Genomic DNA, 19859 nt, shown 5'->3' with positions numbered 1-19859 from the left:
GTAACACTGGAGATGGGATAGCGATACATATCATATCGTGAGACGCATCGTATCGCCAGACTCTTACCAATACATACCCCTAGTATGTTTTGTCTGAAAGGACACCACCCAGTAAATGCAACAAGAAGCTCATCTACAGTAACATAGGGACCAGAATTGTAAACCAAATGAAGAATTTTAGCCTATTTGTCCCAATAGCTGCTAGTTTGTCTCATTGGAGTTGACCAGCTCTGGTTTCAGGGTTTCAATTACATTGCCCTGAGACTCTGAAAGATCCTCGATCTCTGAACTTTCTTCTTTCGTGTCAGTATCCGAGTTCTAAATCTGTGATAAAACTTTTTCAGCCTCACTGTAACAGATTTCTGTCGACTGGGCAGTATTTTACTGCCCTTTGTACTGCAAAATATTGTACCAAGGTTTTACGGTATTTTACTGTAAACACCAATGAATTGTGGGAATTCACAGTAAAAAACAATGAATTGTGGGAATCATCTTTGTCACTATTGTAATTTCCTAGTTACTCTGAATCAGAATACAATAAGAAAAACGCCCACGAAAATATGGCCAATCACAAACCAGACATTGTCACTCACAGTAAAAAATCAAGCTGACAGCACAAATGTATCCCCTGATACCACATACTTTACTATTATTATTATTATTATTTATTTAATAATTACATCATTGTATTTTAGATTCAATATCACTCTTGGTGGAAAGGTTTTTTTTGGTTGTTTTATTTTTTTTATTTTTATAAAGTTACCCATTGGATAATTTAATTAAAATTATAACTTATCTATTTGTGATCATACATATGCCTACTGAATATCATGCTCACCTGCATCAGCTAAATGCTCTAGAGACTTGTTTCCATTCATTCTGAACGTTACAGTAGTCCTAAACCACTGAACTAAATTTATTGGAATTGGTGCCTCTTTTGTTACTTTCTAGGTTGATTAATTTCACTTTGTTTATTAGGATATTTCATGGATCTGTTGTTTCGAAATTACAAAAGTTATAAAACAGAAAATAGTTTACATGCCACATTGTTTGCAAACTTAAAAACACAGTAGAGCAACTCTGTTAAAGCAAATTTGTCTCGAGTATAGCATGAGATTTGGCAAATAGTTGCAACAAAATCTGCTAAAAAATAATCTTGCCTCTTGAAGTCTTAAAAAGTACAAGCATTGGCATAAAAACAGTCCCATCAAATCAAATTCCAAAATATCGCTTAAGTAGGACACACTGTGTCTTACAGTCTGTTATGTCTTCTGCTTTCAGGTTCGTCCTTAGAATTTATCCAAAAGTGTCCAAATGCCGGTCAAAGACCCAAGCTAGTAAAAGGTCTGTCAAAGTCTTTTGAAAATCATTCACCTTGAATCCACATGTTGCCTTATTTATAAGATATATAGTTCATTTTGAATAGCAGAATAATTAAAGCTTTTATTTTGTAATTACAATTGAGTATATATATATCTGGTATATATCGGGTTTTTAGATATGAATTTGTGAATGCTAGAATATTTTTAAAGTTTTCTCTAATTTTGTATTCAGCCAGACAACTTTGGTCAGTAACAATAGAATTTGTTTTTCAAATAATGTTTAGAGGGTTTTGAAAAGAACATCAATTAGACTTAGAATATACTACTAAAAAACAGTGTTAATTGGGAGATCTTGCTAACTGTAAGCTGTTTGCACATTACCAGTTGGAACATGCACTGAGACACATAAAACCCGTGCTAAGAAAATGTCAATATCTGTAATATCTGTTGCAAGATATGAGCTAAACCACAGAAAAAACACTGTAAAGTCTAACAATAAACTTCTGAAAATATAGTCAGTTTAAGAAAAATAATTGCTGTAAAATGTATTTAACATAAATAATTAAATAAATATCGTCTTGAAAGCATTTTAAACTGATACAAGTATCACCGAATAGATTTTTCCCTACACTCCTAGTACGTAGCCAAGAAGCCTGCCAAGTATGGCATCAAAATGTGAACAAAATCTAGCTAAGCATATACACGTGTACATTGGAAAGCTATTGGGAGAAAGAATTAAAAATAGTCTTATGCCTCTTTTCTGAATGTACCAATACTTTTAACAATTATGGTATGGCTTTTATAGGGTTAAAACGTTATTATTTAGTTTTTATTAACCATTTTATTATAGCTACATTGAAAGTGTGTTGACATGGTGGGGCAGTGGTTAGCACTATCCCCTCACAGCAAGATGTCTTTGGTTCAAGTCCCAGTGGGAACCTTTGTGTGTTGAGTTTGTATATACTCTCTGTGAAATCTGTTAGTTTTATTCAAGCAGGCATGTTTAGTTGTGTAAAATAAAGGAATGTCTGTCTCTGCATGGTGTTGCATTGATCTATAAACTCATTCAATGTGAATATGGCCAAAAACTTGGCCAAAAACAGCTGCAAGAGTGACTCTAATGAACTAAGTAAAAAGGTGAAAATGGCCTAAAATCTGCTAAAGAAGTTGTCGTCAGAGAACCAGAAGATCTCCTTTTTTACTATATTAAGTGTACAGTAAATAAACTGGAAATGAAAGCAAGGTAATATTATAGTAAAAAGAAGCACAGTATAATTACGGTGTTGCTGGCGACATCTCCGGGTTAAAAGAGTATGCTTTAGTCTAATGACCCCATACAGGGGTTAATCTGTACGGATGCTGTGCGTTTTTGGGTTGTCTGGATCTGTGGAGGGTTGTAGAGAGGAGCTGCTGTATCTTAAGGGGAGAGAAGGTGTGTCTTGCAGTTCCCTTCAGGCTTGTAAAACCACCAAAAGGGAGGTCATGAAAGTTGAAAGCACAATTGTGTGTGTGGTAAATGCATTGATACGTTAGACTAATGTAAGTTTCACACACTTCTGACTCACAGGTGATGCTGTCAGACAGTGCCCTTACTCCACATGTTAGTAAGGTGCAAGTACTGACTGCACACAACTGCTGCACGGACGGGGTGCGCAGGTGATGTCTAATCGCCGTAGGAAGCCTTTAGGACATCCACACAAACTAAGCCCTGATTGTCTAATTTCCTAGTATCGAACAATCAGCAACACTTCTCAATTGAACAACTCTATCGGTTGGGGGGGTGGGGGGTTTGAAAAGATGAAAAATCTGTACGGTGTCAATGTTTTACCTACTTCATGCTTTCTTACCCTTACACTCAGTGTTCACTATGACCGCATGCAGCATGCCTGTAAGACAAACATTTTTGCTTCACTGGCTCATCGATTGGTCTTCGACTTTGATGTTTTGCCCATTTGCAGACGACCCATATCCACACGTAAAGGCAGTTGCGACTAAGGCTTTCGGAAAAGCTACTATTACGTTTTACCACACTAACTGTTAACAGAAAAAACTCCTTTTATTTTCTAATGGCTAGAAGGAACTATCTGATCACAACTTTGTGAAACACACCCAGCCTCCAATCAGAGCTAACATGGGAAAACTTCATCTTTATTGCAATTGCTCGTTGCTGGTTGATCTGTCTCTCAGATTGCCTTCACTGTTGACATTGTTAGCACTTTAACTGCAACCTCAAACTCCACTGATGTGAGTCTTCTCAGCGTGTGAAGAGGCCAAGAGGCTCTGAGTCCTTCATTGAGCTGAAACTGCAGCGTGGTTCCTGCTGTCATTTCTATGACCTCTGACCTGAGAAACAGCTGTCAGCAGGCTGCACATATGTGCCGGTTGGAGAAAGGAGAAAACACAGAAGCAGCACCAATGTAGATCGATTTGACTACCACATGGTTCCTGACCAGAAAACTTCTAGAAATACAAACTGCATCCTCACCAGACAAACGCAGCAGCTCCTGTTTATTGCAGGAAATGTAAAGCTCAAATGGCCGTTTTCTTTGTAAAGCGTGATTCAGTGGGATGTCCTATCATGAATTGCAGGCTTGTCCTGCTGAAGTGCACCCCAGTAATGCTTAATGGAGGGGTAAAAATACAGAAACCTTCTGCTTTTTAAAAAGCCACAGAAGGAAGATGATTCAATCTCTCCCTTCACGTCTAAAACTCTGCATGCAATTCCAGGAAAAAGGATGGATGTCAATATGTGTGAAAAGTGTGATAAGACAGAAAAATAGAAAGAAAATAATGACCTTTTTTTTTAATTAGTCAACCTGTAGAGTACTTTGACTTGTCATGTTACTGCATTAACATGACTGAAATGACAGCAAGACTGTCGACTCAAGTAAAAGTAAACCTGCAGGACCACAGCTGTAACTCCACACATAAAGAAACTCGAATAAAAAAGGAGAGTTCACCATTCAAACAGTCAAAGTACCTCTCAACAATGTCAGCTCTTTAAAGCCGCCTCCTCCGATACCCACCAGAGAGTTCTGGCCCTGTCCGGCTTTCCATCAGTCCAGCGTGCCGCTGTCACAGCAGCAGCCCTCTGAACCAACTCCCTAATATCACAGGGTTGTAAGTGTGTGTGCGGAAAAAAAGAGAGAGAAAGAGCGAGGAAGGAAAAGAGAGAGAGCAGAGGCATTGAGTGTGTCTGAGCTAACAGGACTTACAAGCTAAAAGCGTTTACAAACTGATACTGACGTCAGTGTTATTTGTAAAGAAATGCGACAGAATTTTTACGCCTTGCAGACAGAAAATGACTAATTTTGGTTTGTTCTAGACCAAAACATTGTTGTTTCCTTTAAAGATAAAGTTGCAGTGACTGAAACGTTCCTATCAAAAATCAGGCGTTGCTCATATCACAGTTTTAATTAAAAAAAAATGACATGCTGATACTGTCTTTCAGTTTTTTTTGTGCTCAGATAATTTTACTAATCAGCTGTTACTATAGTGATAAAATGCAGTCATTTATCATTAGTAGATCAAATTGCCACCTTCCAGCGACCTAAATGCAAGTTTTTCAGTAAATTCAGCAGGTGTAATCGGGAGGCAGCAGTTGCATTTTTAGACGCTGCACGATGGCAGCGTCTAAGAGAAGGTTAAGAGAAGGTTACAAATTTACGGCAACCAGTCGATGTCAACATTTCTCTAAAAGTTGACATTGGTCAGACACACATGTTTACGTGCAGCCAGCAAGCAGCACCACCCAAAGCTAATGTTGTTAGCCCGTGTTAGCATACTGCTAATCCTGGCTTCGTTCAGAAAAAGCACTGACCACACGGATTAAAATTCAAATGATGAGCGAACAGGTGTTTCATAATAACCGTAACATTATTAAAAGCACGTTTAAAAGATCATCTCGTATTTTACCGAACTGACATGTCAATGTATATAGCCGCTCGGCGCTGTTTAACAATGTTTTGTATTGAATTGTTACATTCAATAAAGTTTGAAAAAAAAAGCCGCTCGGCGGAATTTATATCCTTCCGTTTTTCAAACCCTACTGCGCATGTGCGAATGATTTATTCTGACGGAAAGTGTGACCTTAGTGAAGGTTTTTATATTCTGAAAACATTTTTCTGGGCCCATGTACACGGTTGGATTCTAATCCGACCATTGATCCCATCAAGATATTTTGTACATGTAACCGCGGCTTATGGTGTCGACGCGCAACGTGGCGGGGGCGTGGCATCACGATGGTGGTCTCTCCATCGGGATGTCAGTCACCCATCACGATGGACGATGATATCGTCCATCGGCACAACCCTACTATGGAGTCCACTTTATTAAACTGCAGGGAATTGACTAACTGTGATTGCAGCAGATGACCAACTCGAGCATCATCTAAGCAGGAAAATTGGAAACAAGTTTAGGGGAATCCCTCTCTCTGCTGGAGCTGATGCCGCCTCTCTTTTGCAAGTGCCAATTATGAAACCTGCATATGACATCCAACCAGCATGTTTTTAAGCAATCTTAATGCCAAGCTTGCAAATCAGTTGAGATTTACAAAAATAAAGATTTTGGATGGTAGGAAAAGAAAAACATAAACTAACACTTTTATGGCTATTTTTTTCTGCTGCAGAGAAGTTGCTTCATTTGCATCAAGATTTCAAATTGTGTTCTTGCAAGCCCCCTTTCTTTATTTATGTAAAAGATGCTGCTATAAATAGGTTTGTTTTTTCTTATTCCGTTGTTGTAGGCAACATCATCCAACTGTTTTCTTCTTTTCAGTCCACATGTGACCACACCAGTTCTGTTCAGCTGACTCAGAGGGACATTTTATTACCTTATCAGCTGGTAAGCAGCATGTTGAAATACTGAAACATTAATGTTCTGGAAAGCTCAACAGCGGAAAAACCAGCTGAATGTCATAAAAAAAGATCTTTTAATTTCTATTCAAAACAGGAGTAACTGAATATCTTCACTTTACCCTAAAACCACATTTAGGCAGGCCCAGATTTCCGTTTAATCACTAACATTCTTTTTATTAAATTTTTAATGCAAGAAAAAAAAACAGAAACGGATTTTACATTCCCCTCGATTCAGCAATTAAAAAATTGCAACTTTAATTAACACCCCCCCCCCACACACACAAACACACCCCACCCCAAGAACAAGAGTGTCTCTACTTAGACCAGGGGTCACCAACCTTTCTGAGACTGAGGGCTATTTCATGGGCACTACGTGGTATGAAGGGTGCCACAGGACCTGCTTGCTAAAAACTTCCAAATTTTGTGCAACACCCAAAGTAAAAATCCTCCAAAATCCTCAATACTTTCATAAACAAATTATCTATTATTTGTTTCTGAAAAGGTGCAGCTGTTTTCCAGCCTGCATTACCTGCTGTCTTTATTTATACGTTACTATCACCAAGTAAACAACCGGAAAAATATATGTATATGGAAAATACAGACAAGTGTTGTATGTATGGGTATCGTTAAGGTTTTAACAGTAATACTACTCTTATTGATACTGCTTATAGATTATCTTATCGGTATTTTAACATCTTATCGATACTTTTTGAGAACGAAAAATAAATAAATGACAAATTAATAACATAAAGTGTTTTATTTCCTCATTATGCAAGAATGTTTTTTCAGCAAGACATTTTACTTTATACATTTTTCCAACTTGAAAAGTAAAATACATGCAGAAAGAAGTTATTTAAAGAAAAATAAACAGCAATGTTTTGACTTATTGCTGTCATGATGTAAAGATAAAACAAATTAAATAAATGTTTGACTTCATAAAATCATCCTACAGAAAGTCTCTGCTTTAACTCCCGTAGTGAAAGCTGAGTCTTAATCTGACTCCTGTGTCAGACATCTGAAATCTGACAGAGTTTGAGGCCAAAGCCCCTCCCCCGCCTCTCTACCTGTTCACCTGTTCACATCCTATGCAGCAGCGAGTTGTTTTTTCCCACGCAAATTACGGTCATCATAGCAGCATGTTGACAAGATAGTCGGGGCGCTCTTTCGCAGATTTAATTAATTTTACTGTTTGAACAACAGCCCCGCCCCCCGGGGGGGTTTATTGATCTACAGACGGACTGAGTGTATATTTGTATAAACCCCTTTTGTATTTGAGGCTAAGCTTTATTTTTGAAAATTATATTTGTATGTGCACCAACGCACAGCTCTAGCATTTACATCAAGTTTGCAGACGACACTACAGTGGTGGGTCTCATCAGCAACGGTGATGAGACAAACTACAGGAGTGATGTGAGCCACCTGGCTGGTTGGTGCAAAGACAATAATCTCCTTCTGAAGCATCTCCACTTTCTCAGCAAACTGAAGAAAAGGCAAAGCCCCCCCCCCCTATCATGCACACCTTCTACAACTAGAGCATCCTCACCAGCTGCATCACGGTGGGGTATGGCGCTCCAATGCATCATGAGGGCAGCTAAGAGGATCATCGGTGCCCGCCTTCCTCCCTCCAGGACATCTACAACACCCGCCTCACCCGAAAAGCCCTCTGCATTGCAGATGACCCCACCCATCCCTCCCACAGCTCCTTCAGTCTGCTGCCATCCGGGAGGAGACTACGCAGTCCTCAGGCCAGGACCAGCAGACTCAAAGACAGCTTTCTCCACCAGGCTGTCAGGAAACTGAACTCTCTCCCGGCCCTGCCTCCACTCCCCTCTTGTTGCCCCGTTGCCCCCCTGCTCTGCTGAACCCTGACATACACACAGCATCTACCTAATCAGCACTAACTGGACCTCCACCAGTCCTCCAGGAGCTAAACTACAGTCACTTCATTTTTTTCTCATTTTTACAGTCACGTTATTTTTTTTCTATTATTTATAGTTTGTTTATTTGTTTTATTGTGTAATTTGAAGTTGTTTCCCCGTTTAGACTAGAGTTGAAGAAAAACGGAATTTTCAATTTCTATGTATGTGGAAACATTGTAGAGATTGACAATAACGTTACTTTGACTTTGACTTCCTTGTTGGAACGGACAAACGAAACAAAAGAGGGGAGAAAGAAACAGAGTGGGATGTCAGAGATGGGGGATAAGGGGTTAGAGCGGGGGGTAGTTGATATTACAAAGTGAAAACATAAAAGTGTTGTAAGTAAATTAGAGGACATAACTCAGTTCACACAGCTTAGGTTGCCATATATTTTCAAATTCTTCTACTTTGTATTTTAAACTATATGGAATTCTTTCTAAAGGGACCCCTGACAGCATTTGTTGGAACCATTGGTTTATGCTTGGACTATGTTTTTCCAGCATTTGGCAACACAGATTTTTGCATGAATCAAGCTGAGATTTATAAACGCCCTCTCACCTTTGTTGCAGTTATGTATTTTTAGAAATATACCTAATAAAAAAACTTTGGCTCTAGTGGGATCTGCTTTAAACTAATTTTCTCTATTATAACTTTCACTTCTTCCCAAAATGTTTGTATACATTTACATTCCCAAGTACAGTGGAAGTATTCTCCTTTCATTTCCGTACATTTGGGGCAAATATCTGGTATATTTTTGTTATACATATTTAAATCCGCTGGTGATATATATGTACACATTAACCCTTTGTAATGTGTTAATTTTAGTCTCGAGTTAATTGACACCTTTGGAGCTGCAGCACAAGCACCCTCCCATTCCTCATTTGTAATTTGTTTTGTTAGATCTTCTTTCCAAGCATTTACTTTGTATTATGAACTTTCATTTAAATTAGACCAAAACATATTAAAAAACTCAGAAATGGCCCCTTTTTTGGAACTGTCTCTCACCAGGAATGTTTCTAAAATTGAACATTGTGGTTTATTGAGGGTCTTCTGTGTTTTTCTTACAAAGTTTCAGACCTGGAGAAATTTATAAAAAGGAAACTTTTCTGCTCTATATCTATGGAACAAAAATAGGTTATAAGAGGTCAAATTTACCACTGAATTGAAAATATAGATCACTAATCATGAAGTTTAGCTTATTTATACCACTCTCCCTGGCCTAAAAAAAATAACAAAATTAAAGTAATAATATTGATTTATTATTTCTTTCTTTCATACGTAACCTTAGTGTAATTGGAAAAATGATCTTAATATAGAGCTTTACAGCGAAGGCTGTGAAGACTTGCGTGTTTCTCAGGTTCTTCTTTATTTTTGCAACAACTTCTTAAAAGCGTATTTCAAATTGTCTATGGCGTGTTGTGTGACGAATGTTGAGGACATTACTGAATTTGATCCATTTTGGAATAAGGCTATGATAACACATTTAAAAAGGCACCAGCATATGTGAAACGGTGGAAGTAGTGAAGCACTGTGAACATTTTTCTGATCCTCTGTAGTTTGTAGTTTTGTGCTCTGAGAAACAAAAGGAAAGAAAAAGAATAAGGTTATGAAAGCGGATTCTTAGTCCTTATCCGTTTTGAAACAAGTTTGTTTTAAAGGCTGCATTGTCAATGTGATGAACATGACTTTAGTTTGCTTCTGTGCACAGTAACAAAAAGTTAAAAAGACGTAAACTTTTAAATGGCTGTACTCTAGTTTCAAAAGTTTTCAAATCCAACTCCAACTTGTGGTTTTCTATGGAAATGTTCTGTAGCATAATTAACAATAAAAGTCAATACCAGAAATGCTTTTTTATTTTCAAAATGAAGCTGCATTTGTTGACTCAAAATTAAAATGAAAAAGCAATCAGCAAAACCGCTTTTTCTATTTCTTCTTCATCATCCCGCCTTAAGTCAACAAATGCAGCTTCATTTTGAGTATGAAAAAGCATTTCTGGTATTGACTTTTATTTTTAACTATGCTACAGAAAAACTTCCAAAGTGTTCCAGCTGCTGCAGTGTTTCAGTTTTCCGCTGTGTGCACGGCCGCCTGTGTGGCTCCAGCACCTCCGTGTGACTTCACGACTCTCCCTCTGGACTCAGACAAACACACTGCAGTCTGAGTGGGTGGCAAAGATGATGGGGGGGCCTTTCTAACAAGAATGTGACAGTTGTAAAAATGGCTGCTCATGTTTGCTTGGGCTAAAGTGCCAATAAACAGTGTGAGGTGCAAGTGCTTCAGTTTATCCCTTTTCTGGAGCTTATTTGAGCTTTTGTTGATCTGCAGATAAATGTCGGGTGAAACGGTAACAAGCAGCTGCTTTGGGAGCCCTAAAAGTTTCAAAGCAATGAAACTGACCGATGTAAAAGTGGATTCTAATACGTCTTTCACTTAGCTGTCAAAGAAACTCAATGGATCGCAGCGTGTGTCTGACTCACAACACTCCAACACACAGAGCAAACATTTGCATAATGACGGAGGCTGCACCTGCCCTCAGCGCAGCTTCAGCGGCTTTAAGGCGGAGCCGCCCACAACAACCACACAATTAACAGCAGCTTCTTATGGAAAAATGAAGCCTTTCTTCATAAACACCACATTAGAAAAAACATGGGATGCTGCAAAACACATTCAAAGACAGTTCATTCATTATTTTTAAAAATAATATTAAGATGATTATTTAAAATCATCCAAAACTATTTTCTATGCTGTGACCGTTTGGAAACATTTTGCGGGAGTACAAATCACATCAACAAATCACTTAACGCACAAACGTATTAAAGATCCCAACGATAATTTAAAAAGCAAAATAAAGAATTTTTTTAAAAACTGCATAACACTTTAGACATCAAAAGAAAATTTCTAGAAAACCAATAGGTAATTCCCTAAAACAAATGAAACAAAAAAAGGAAACTTTTCGGAAAAACAAAAGTAATTTCCAGAAAAATCTACATGAAATGTTAAAAATAAGAAACAACATAAGAAACTGGAAAACTGAGGTATTGTATGTTTCCATTGACTATGAAATTGTGCAAATTGTGTTTGTGAAAACAAATTTGCCTGATGGAAACGCAAAAATTGAAAAAACAAAAACAAACTGGCATTCATCGAGAACAAGCGCTTGGAGGAGGAGGTGGTTGTTTAGGCGTTTCGAAATTGAAATAATTCGCAAAACTGAGTCATGTGACCAACAACTGCACAGCGGGCGCCACAAGATGTCCCAAAGTTGAGCATGTCATGTAGAATTATTATTATTTTTTGGAACACGCTAGCCACGATAGGAGCGATAGCCATGTTAGCTTATTTACAATATTTGTAAATTTGGTACTTTTGTTTCCAAAATGTTGTCTTTTCACATTTTGGTTTTGGAATTTAGTTTAGATTTTTCAGATGTAATGTTGATGTTTTTTTATCATTTGTTCTACTTGTTTTAATTGTTGTGATCGTTAATATATTTTTGCATTGCGTGTTTAGAACTTCAAGGCCACCGTAACTTCCAGGCTTGTGAACAGACAAACAGACGTTGACTGGCGATATGCACGTGTGCCGCCATCGGAAACTTGCTGTATGGATTCTATAATTACCAAACACAGCTGCAGCTCCCATCAGAACAAGAGCCAGCTCTGTGTATGACAGAAAAAAATGTACACATTGCAGGAAATCTGCAGATTTTCTTTCTTTTTCCCCCCCAAAAAGTTGCTGTTTTTGGAGATCAAGGCCAAATGTCAGGGAAGCTGATGCCAATGACAGAAGCCTCAAAACCAAGACCACCGAAACCAAAAACCTCCAGATTACAGGCAAACAGAAAGCTCAGCCCGGCTAATGGAAAGAACCAAACTAACATAAAGAGTACCCACATGTTTATTTAAAAAAATTAAAAATAAAATCAACCATTTAAAAGTAAGACTTTTGGGGAGGATTTTCATAGATTAATTAACAAATGACTAGTCGTAAATAATTTGGAAATTGGTGAAATAAAAAATAATATATATTTTTTTATTATTATTATTTAAATATTCAATTTAAATATAAAACTTTGTTTTCTTTGTTTTGTTATTTTTGCCCCCAACATTTAATAACAGAGAACTTAATTATTCAATTATTTAAGATGTTTTTATGTTTAATGAAAAATGTAAAGCTTGTTTGTATTTAAATTGTTAAAGTTTAACTGGTTGGTTTGTTTTCACCAAACCTACATTTCAAAAAGTTCTTGACTAATGTCCACCAGGTGAGAGAAACCAAGCCCAGCAAAAAGTCGTCTATTCATCAATCTGAAACGATAATCTGAACGCAGCCCTGTGGTGGGTGTGTTAGGAATGAGGCGTTCAGGGATCAGCTGTGCCGTCCACCTCCTTGGTATGTTAAATTCGGGTTTGTATCTCTTGTTCTTCCGCTGATACTTTCAGGAGCTTCAGTCATCTGGCTGCTGGCCAGAAAAAAAACCTCCTCAGCTGGCACACTGCCCCAATTTACCACCCCTCACATGCACGGGAGGGCAGCTCTGCTTTGGGATTTCTAAGTTCAGTTCACATAGAAAACATAAATACTGAGAAGACAAGAGATCGTTACATAAAAGGTTATGGAAAATATTTATCCACTTGCTAAATTCCCACAACAGAAATGGTATTCTAACCCTTCTCAACTATTTATTTTTGCCCTTCAGTAAAGCTCTCTGCTTTAAGAATGCGGTAAATGCTGTCGTCTTAGATAAGTGTAACATGATAGAGCAAAAGTGGCCCCAAAAAAACCCCAAACCTCTGATGATTTCAAGTGAGCGCCAACAACCAGAAGTCTGAGCCAAGAGGTTTCACAGCCGGTGGCCTGCTGGACCATAAAAGTAAATATAGATAGACTGACATTTATTTAAAGTGGCTTCACACCACAGCTTCCACAGGGGAGCAGCGAGAGGCTGAATCAAAGGACAGCACTACTTTGTAAGCAGAAGAACCTAAAGGGTCACTCACCATCTGAGAGCGGCTCTTGGGACAGCCATTGATGTCGTCAATCTTCTCATTAGCTGAAAAAAGAGACAGGAGGGAGAAACAAAAACAAAGAGGATTGGTGACGAAAAAATCTCTTTTTTAAGTGAAATTTACTCAACATAATCCATATTTTAGAATTTGAGTGAACTGGGACAGTGGCGTTCCTGTCTGGGTGTGAGGCAGCGGTGAGGTGCTCGTGCCGGTGCCTTAGCTCCCACTCCTCCCCCGTCCAGCTGAGACTTGAAACACTATCTGGGTCCCAAGCAAATGGGGATGGTGCCACTGGGGGGGGTGGACCAGCAATGTTGTGCTGCTGTTTTTTTAAAGGGGCCTCGGGCGTGTGTTTGTGTGTCAGGGATCCGTCTTCGTCTCGCCCAGGCCCGGCCCACAACAGCTGAGGCCCGACATGCAGATCACAGCTGACAGCGCAGACGGTGAGATGCAGAGCTGCTTCATGACCTCTGCAGCTCACCGGCTCCAAATGCTCCGATTACATATCCAAAAAGTCCAGTTATTGTTTTGTCCTTTAAATCAGATGCCAAAACATTAGGAAAAGGTATTTTCCAGTTAAATATGTCAGATGGATTTGATAAAATAGTCACTGCTGTGTCACATAGTCTTAGTCATTCTTTGGATTTTATTTTAAAAATCCACTCCAATCATCATTTGATCTATAGTCAAAGCAGTCCCAGGGGTCTTTTAATTATGAATATGCAATTTTCGCCCAAATCGAATAATCTGCATACTTCATTAGAAAGAATTTGTTAAAAATTTGCTTCTGATTTGTGGTGGGGACCACAGGTGTGGAGCATCCCCGCCCTCCTTCCCGTTACCCACAACTGAGAGCTCTCTGTTTACATGCTCTCCCGCTAGCTTACACCCCCTCACGGCCCCAAGCTAACATTAGCAGAGCAAAACAAAAGGCAAGCATTATTGGAACTATCCAGCTGTACAGTTTAGATCCAGATTCCAGTTCAGACACGGAAAACCAAGACGTTCATGGATCTGTTTGTCTGGAAGTGGATGCATCAGAATGGAGCGGAGCAGGGACACTGTGGTTCACACAGCGTATTTCTACATAAGTAATAGTTTCTTTTTCAAACTGGATGTTTTTCGTCTGCTGCTGATTCACAACAATTGGAATAAAGAAATTCTCAGAAATACAAATTTCCCAATTTTTCTGAAATTACCTTTAAAACTGTTTTTGTGACAATGCTTCATATCCATCTTTTTAGTACAACCACATCTTCGATTTTTAAGGGAATTTTATTGATCAGATGACGAAATTCCAAAATAAACCTGGAACTGTGCAAAAAACTAAATTCAGAGAAATAAATGTAGTCTTACTTTAACTGCAAAAATCACAAATTGAGATCAATTATTTACAAAGATCAAAAGTGTAAAGACATACAGAAAATGTATAAATAAAAACAACAAATTCCAAATAATATGAAAAATGACTAAAACATGCAAAACTCCCCCAAACTATTTAAAACTTCCACAAAAAGTCTTCCAAGGGTAATCACAATTACTCTCTCTTATTTTCTCTTCTGTTGCATTTACATCAAACATTGCAAAGCTAATATCCTTTTCACACTTAATTTGAAAAACTTTGTTGTCTACATCATAAACACCCGCTGCAATGGGTAAACACACCAGAGTTTGCATTGAGCTTTCTGCTCCACCCTCGGTGGTCAAACGCGTTTGCATATATTTTTCAAAGTATGAGCCAAAAAAACCTGTGTCATAAACAGAAAAAGTAGTACGAATTGTCACATGATCATGACTCTAAAGAGAGTCTCACATGCACGCTCCAGCATGAGAACAGAGGAAACGCTCATCACTGTTAAACCTGACTCAGACGGAGGAAGAGCTGAGGCCAGACAGACTCCACCATTGACACACTGAGTCAGCCGTCAGCTGGCGTGCCGGCCAGCAGACGCAGTGACAGACTGGGGACGGCCAGGCTAAATGACAGGGCTCACGATGAGGATGACGATGGTGACACAGAGCGGGGCGAAGGTCAGAAACACAGAAGTGCACCCAACTTTGACTGTCAACATCTTAATGAGGAGCTTAAAACTGTTTTCCGCCTTAAGGAAGCAGCACTTGGATGTGGGTGGATGAAAAGCATGTTCAGAGAAAGCAGAACACCAGGAGCTGTGATCATGGGTTCAGAAACAGCTGAGAGGGAGAAACAAGTCATAGACAGAAATGTTTTAAGTCTTTCTTTGATCTTGTTTTTTCCTGAGAAAGACATCAAACTCCTGATAAAATACAAAGTGTAATCCTGTAACAGCAACAAAGTTGTACATTTCAATCCCACATGTGAAAATACAAATGTTTTATTTTCCCATGTTCACAGCCAGAACTCTTTTTATTTTGGAGAAATCCCAAGTTTTCTCACCTACAACTTGTATGATATCAGCCAGCAGAACTCCATCAGTCACGTCCGTTTGGAGGTCCTTGATGAGACGCTTGTGTCCCGACTTGGCGAGGTAGTGGTTGGCCCAGTCCGTGTAGATCTGCGACCAAACACAAGCATGCTTTTCAGTAGCAGTCCAGTCCGGAACCCGGCCAGCAGATCGTTCACGCAGTTCAAACTCCACAAACACTCGAAAACTACAAAAGACATAAATAGTTGTAGCAAATTTACAGCTAATAAACTAACAGCGCAGTTGAATGGGAACAGAGTGGCCCTCTTTCTTTTGTTGGGGCTCGGATCTGGCATACATCCGCGTGGCATTCAAATTGGGGCCATTGTGCTCAGCCAGGGCATTCATCTCAGAGCACACGGCGGCTGTTTTCAATGGGCCGTGCTGACATCACTCTCTAGGGACAGAAAAGACCCTTCACTGCCTGGGGAGGGGGATAAGAGGAGGGGGCAAAGCAAGCATCTGAATAATTTGAATAGCTTCCTTCATAATTAGTGACCGAACCTTCCCTCCTTCAGCGTCTCATCAAGAGAAGTGAGTTTCTGTTTCTGTGGAGATCAAGAGGGGGGCACGCAAAGGTTGAGGGGAAAAGTTGCAGGGAGGACATTTCTTTATCAATAATATTTTAGAGCAGAGGGGCAAAAAAAGGGCTGCACAGTGGCACAGTGGTTCAAGCCCTGGCTGGGGGACCTGAAACAGAACACCAGTGGGGAACCTTTCTGTGTGGAGTTTGCGTGTTCTCCTGTACATGCGTGGGTTTTCTCCGGGGACTCGGGCTTCCTCCCATCGTCCAAAAACATGCTTCATATGTTTGCTGGTTACTCTAAATTGTCCCTAGCTGTGAATGTAAGTGTGAATGGGTGTGTGATTGTGGCCCTGCGACAGACTGGCGACCTGTCCAGAATGCCCCCCGCCTTCGCCCACGGGTGGCCGGGATAGGCTCCGGCAGCCCTGTGACCCCGAAAGGGACAAAACGGATTGGAACATAAATGAAAAAGGAACAAAAAAGTGGATTGAAGGTCTCAGGCCACCACAACAGAAAAGAGCCTTTGTTGTGCATTGTCTATAGGGTTGGGAAAAACAAAAAGGAAGAGTTGAATTAAATAAATATGTGACATATTATGTTAAATATCATATGAAATATATTAAGAAGTTTCTCTACTACCGTAATTTGATTAAAGTAGTACATATCTAAAACATCGGTGTATTATAAACCACTTGTTTTTACACATTATAATGGTACATCTACTGTATTGTACTTAATATAAAGGGATATTTTTATAATAAAATATATTGATTAATGAAGTATATGATGATTGCCAACATTTTCTGATTTAATTATCTTAATTTACCTTCTAGATTTTATACAAACTTAAAAAATATTTTGATTCTTTTTGATCATTCGAATAATCTTTGCCCAAATCTAAATCTGATTGCTTTGTTCTTTGACGTTACTGTGATGTCATAATAGGTAACTGTACAGAGGGTTTAAGGTGGTCCTGAAACATGACCCCCTATAGATGCTTAGAGCTCCAGTACTGCCATTGAGTCCAAATTCCTTCACTACTCACTATTTAGTGTACTATAGGGCGCTTGCCATCCTTGCGGGGCGTCTGAATCTATGATTCCAACATTTGGGACCTTAAATATCTCCTAGTAAACTCTGCAAAAAATGAGTGTACATCGATTGCTGAATATAGACCACAATGCATTGCATTCAAACAATTTCTTATTAAAAATGTATTTATCAGAACACAGTGGATTCATAAATAGTCTTTGAAAATGTTTGACAACATATTTACCATTAAAATAAAGTACAGAGAATGTGTCGGAATGCCATGGAAACACAAGCTAGAGCTCTGGATTGAAGGAGGAGTGCAGGTGGGGGTTAGGGAATAGTGAGGGAATTCTGGCATGGCCTTTGACTCTGTCCTTTATTTCACTAAAGCCTGATGACAACAATAGTATCATCCAGATAAGGTGAGCTGGAGCAGAGGCAAAAGATGCAAAGTGGCTTGACTCAGGGAAACCCCGCTGAACGATAAAGACACAACCTGCTTTCATCCAGCAATTTGGTGACAACTGTGTAATCTGTTCCAATGGTCAAAACCAGGAACATCTGCTAATCCTGGATGGATTCACAGCATTTCAGTCCCACTGTGAATCCTCGATTCTCCGTTTGCACTGTAAATAAACCTGGGGCTTGTTGCCCCCCTATGAATCACTGCTCCTCTGACGGCCCTCAACAGGTGTGCGCACTACAAAGGCAAGCCGGCACGTGTGCATATCCGTGCGTTAGTCGTCACACAAAGCTGAAACGCAAACAATTTTATGAGTGCTAGACCACACATTAAAAGCAGAGCCTTTAAAGTCAGCGGGTTACATTCCTAAATGTTCTGGTGAAAAACAGCCTTGAGTTACACAAAGTAGGAATCCCCTCCATCCCTTCAATTAACGTCTTCAGCTGTCTGTCAAGAACAGGAAGCACAATCATCGGCTGCTTTTGTGCAGGTTTCCAGAGGTTCCTTTGAAGTCGTTTCGCCGCTTGACAAAACCAAGGATATGAAGCAAAAATGGGAGGTGTTCACAGAGCTAAAGAGCACAGAAGAGGTCAAATGGGTGGAGAGTTTGCAAGAGCAAAGAACAGCACCACAATCGCATGAGATGACTTTCAGATCTTTGAAGAAAAAAAGTCATTAGGATTGCTTGAAACGGTCAAATATCTACTTATTTGAGCTGAAGAGGAAAATAAACAGTGATGTTTGAACAACGCTCTGAGTCATTAGGTTGCAGTCAGATTTCTTATATGTTATGGAAACCCGGTTTCTGGAAAAAGTGTTGGGGCTTTCCTAGCGTTGGGGAGTGGAAAATCGACTTTTTCCAGCTGGACTAAGTCTCCTCGTGACACTCAGCACTCATCATCCAGAGATTCCACAATCTGCCTCAATTTGGTTTTTATTTCATAAAAGACAATACAAACAGGGCGATGAGCAGACAGTGCAACATTTCAAGTCATGTTCAGTTCGTTTACATTAGCCTTTCTTATTTCAGACAGTCGATCTGCGGTAGTAAGTCTTAGCTCAGTTAGCTCAACACTTTATGAAGGATCTGTACCATCGACTGTATAACAGAACTGGACTGAGTGAGTGTGAAATCACCTGATGAAAATGACTCACTTCCAGCTTCAATAAAATAGTCAATCCAATCACAATTCTTTTATGGAAAAAAAAAGACTTTGTGGATTCTGCCATGTTAGAGCCAGACATCAGTTTCAGTGATTGGTCCAAATTGGTCTGAGTCAATGTTTCTATGGCTACCATTCACATCAACCAGGAGTGAGCTTGTCAGAAGGCCCTACCCCTACCATTTGAAAACAGGCTCATGAGATTTGTCAATCAAACGTTGAACAAATCATTTTATTTAGGCATCTGATTGGTCAGCTTGTAACTTCAATAACTTGCACCAGTCCAGTTCTCATATACAGTCAGTGGTCAATGGGGTAAATTGCCCCAGCACATTAAACTTGATTTTTTCCCCAGCATGAAAATCTATTTTAAGCTCCCAGCTGACATTCCTAATAGGATTAAGATTTGTTGTTTTTTTTCATTTTCACTTCATTCATGTTTTTTTTTTTGCATGTTTAGATAGATGCATCAGCAGGTTACTGCTTCATTCCACCTGAGCATAAATTTTTTTTCATCCCAACAATTTTCTGCATGACACCTCCACGACCGTGTTTTAATATAGATAGCTAAAACCCTAAAGTTTGAAGTTGCGCCAGAAAGTTAAAATCTGACGCTCATGGACATAATAAAAGGATTTACACACTTCATAAGTAGAAACTTTTAATTATGAAACCATTAGATAAATAAAGTCACAAAAAGGCTAAGCACACTGTTCCCTCATTTATCCGGGTACCATCAAAGACCTGTGCAAGGTAAAATACGCAAAGATGTTTTCAGGCAGTAAAACTCTTCACTACACAATTTAAATATTTTCTCAGACAGGCATGAACATTTTCACTCATTTCTCTCTTGTTTAAACTCTTACAGTTCAAACCTTCATGCAAAAATAAAAAAAATAAAAACGAAGTTCTGATCTCGATCAAAGATTTAAAGTTAATTTGGCAAACTGAACACAGTCTGTACAGGAGACACGGCAAGGCGGAGACTGATCGACAGGGTCAACCGGAACGCAGAATCCAAAATACTGGTTAAAAATCTGCAAAATAGCGAGAAGAAAAGGTTAATCGTGACATAGCGAGGGACCACTGTAGCTGGAATTACAACATTAACCAACAAATTGCATG

At 39.2% G+C, this 19859-nt stretch overlaps 1 protein-coding gene across 3 annotated transcripts in view; it reads right to left on the bottom strand.

Moving 5' to 3' along the window:
- The window catches only part of nav2 (neuron navigator 2), a 124702-nt gene that overhangs the window by 81852 nt on the left and 22991 nt on the right, over positions 1-19859 (bottom strand). For all 3 annotated transcript variants that reach the window (XM_023952282.1, XM_023952290.1, XM_023952285.1), the window contains exons 2-3: positions 15523-15640; positions 13098-13150 (exon numbers count right to left, since the gene is read on the bottom strand). In XM_023952282.1, coding sequence (XP_023808050.1) covers positions 13098-13150; positions 15523-15640 — 171 coding nt within the window. The remainder of the gene's footprint in view (positions 1-13097; positions 13151-15522; positions 15641-19859) is intronic.

This window comes from Oryzias latipes, chromosome 3 (genome assembly GCF_002234675.1).
Source record: "Oryzias latipes chromosome 3, ASM223467v1".
NCBI classification, from domain to species: domain Eukaryota; kingdom Metazoa; phylum Chordata; class Actinopteri; order Beloniformes; family Adrianichthyidae; genus Oryzias; species Oryzias latipes.
The sequence above is the reverse complement of the archived record's forward strand: the minus strand, read 5'-3'. Positions and strand labels throughout refer to the sequence as shown.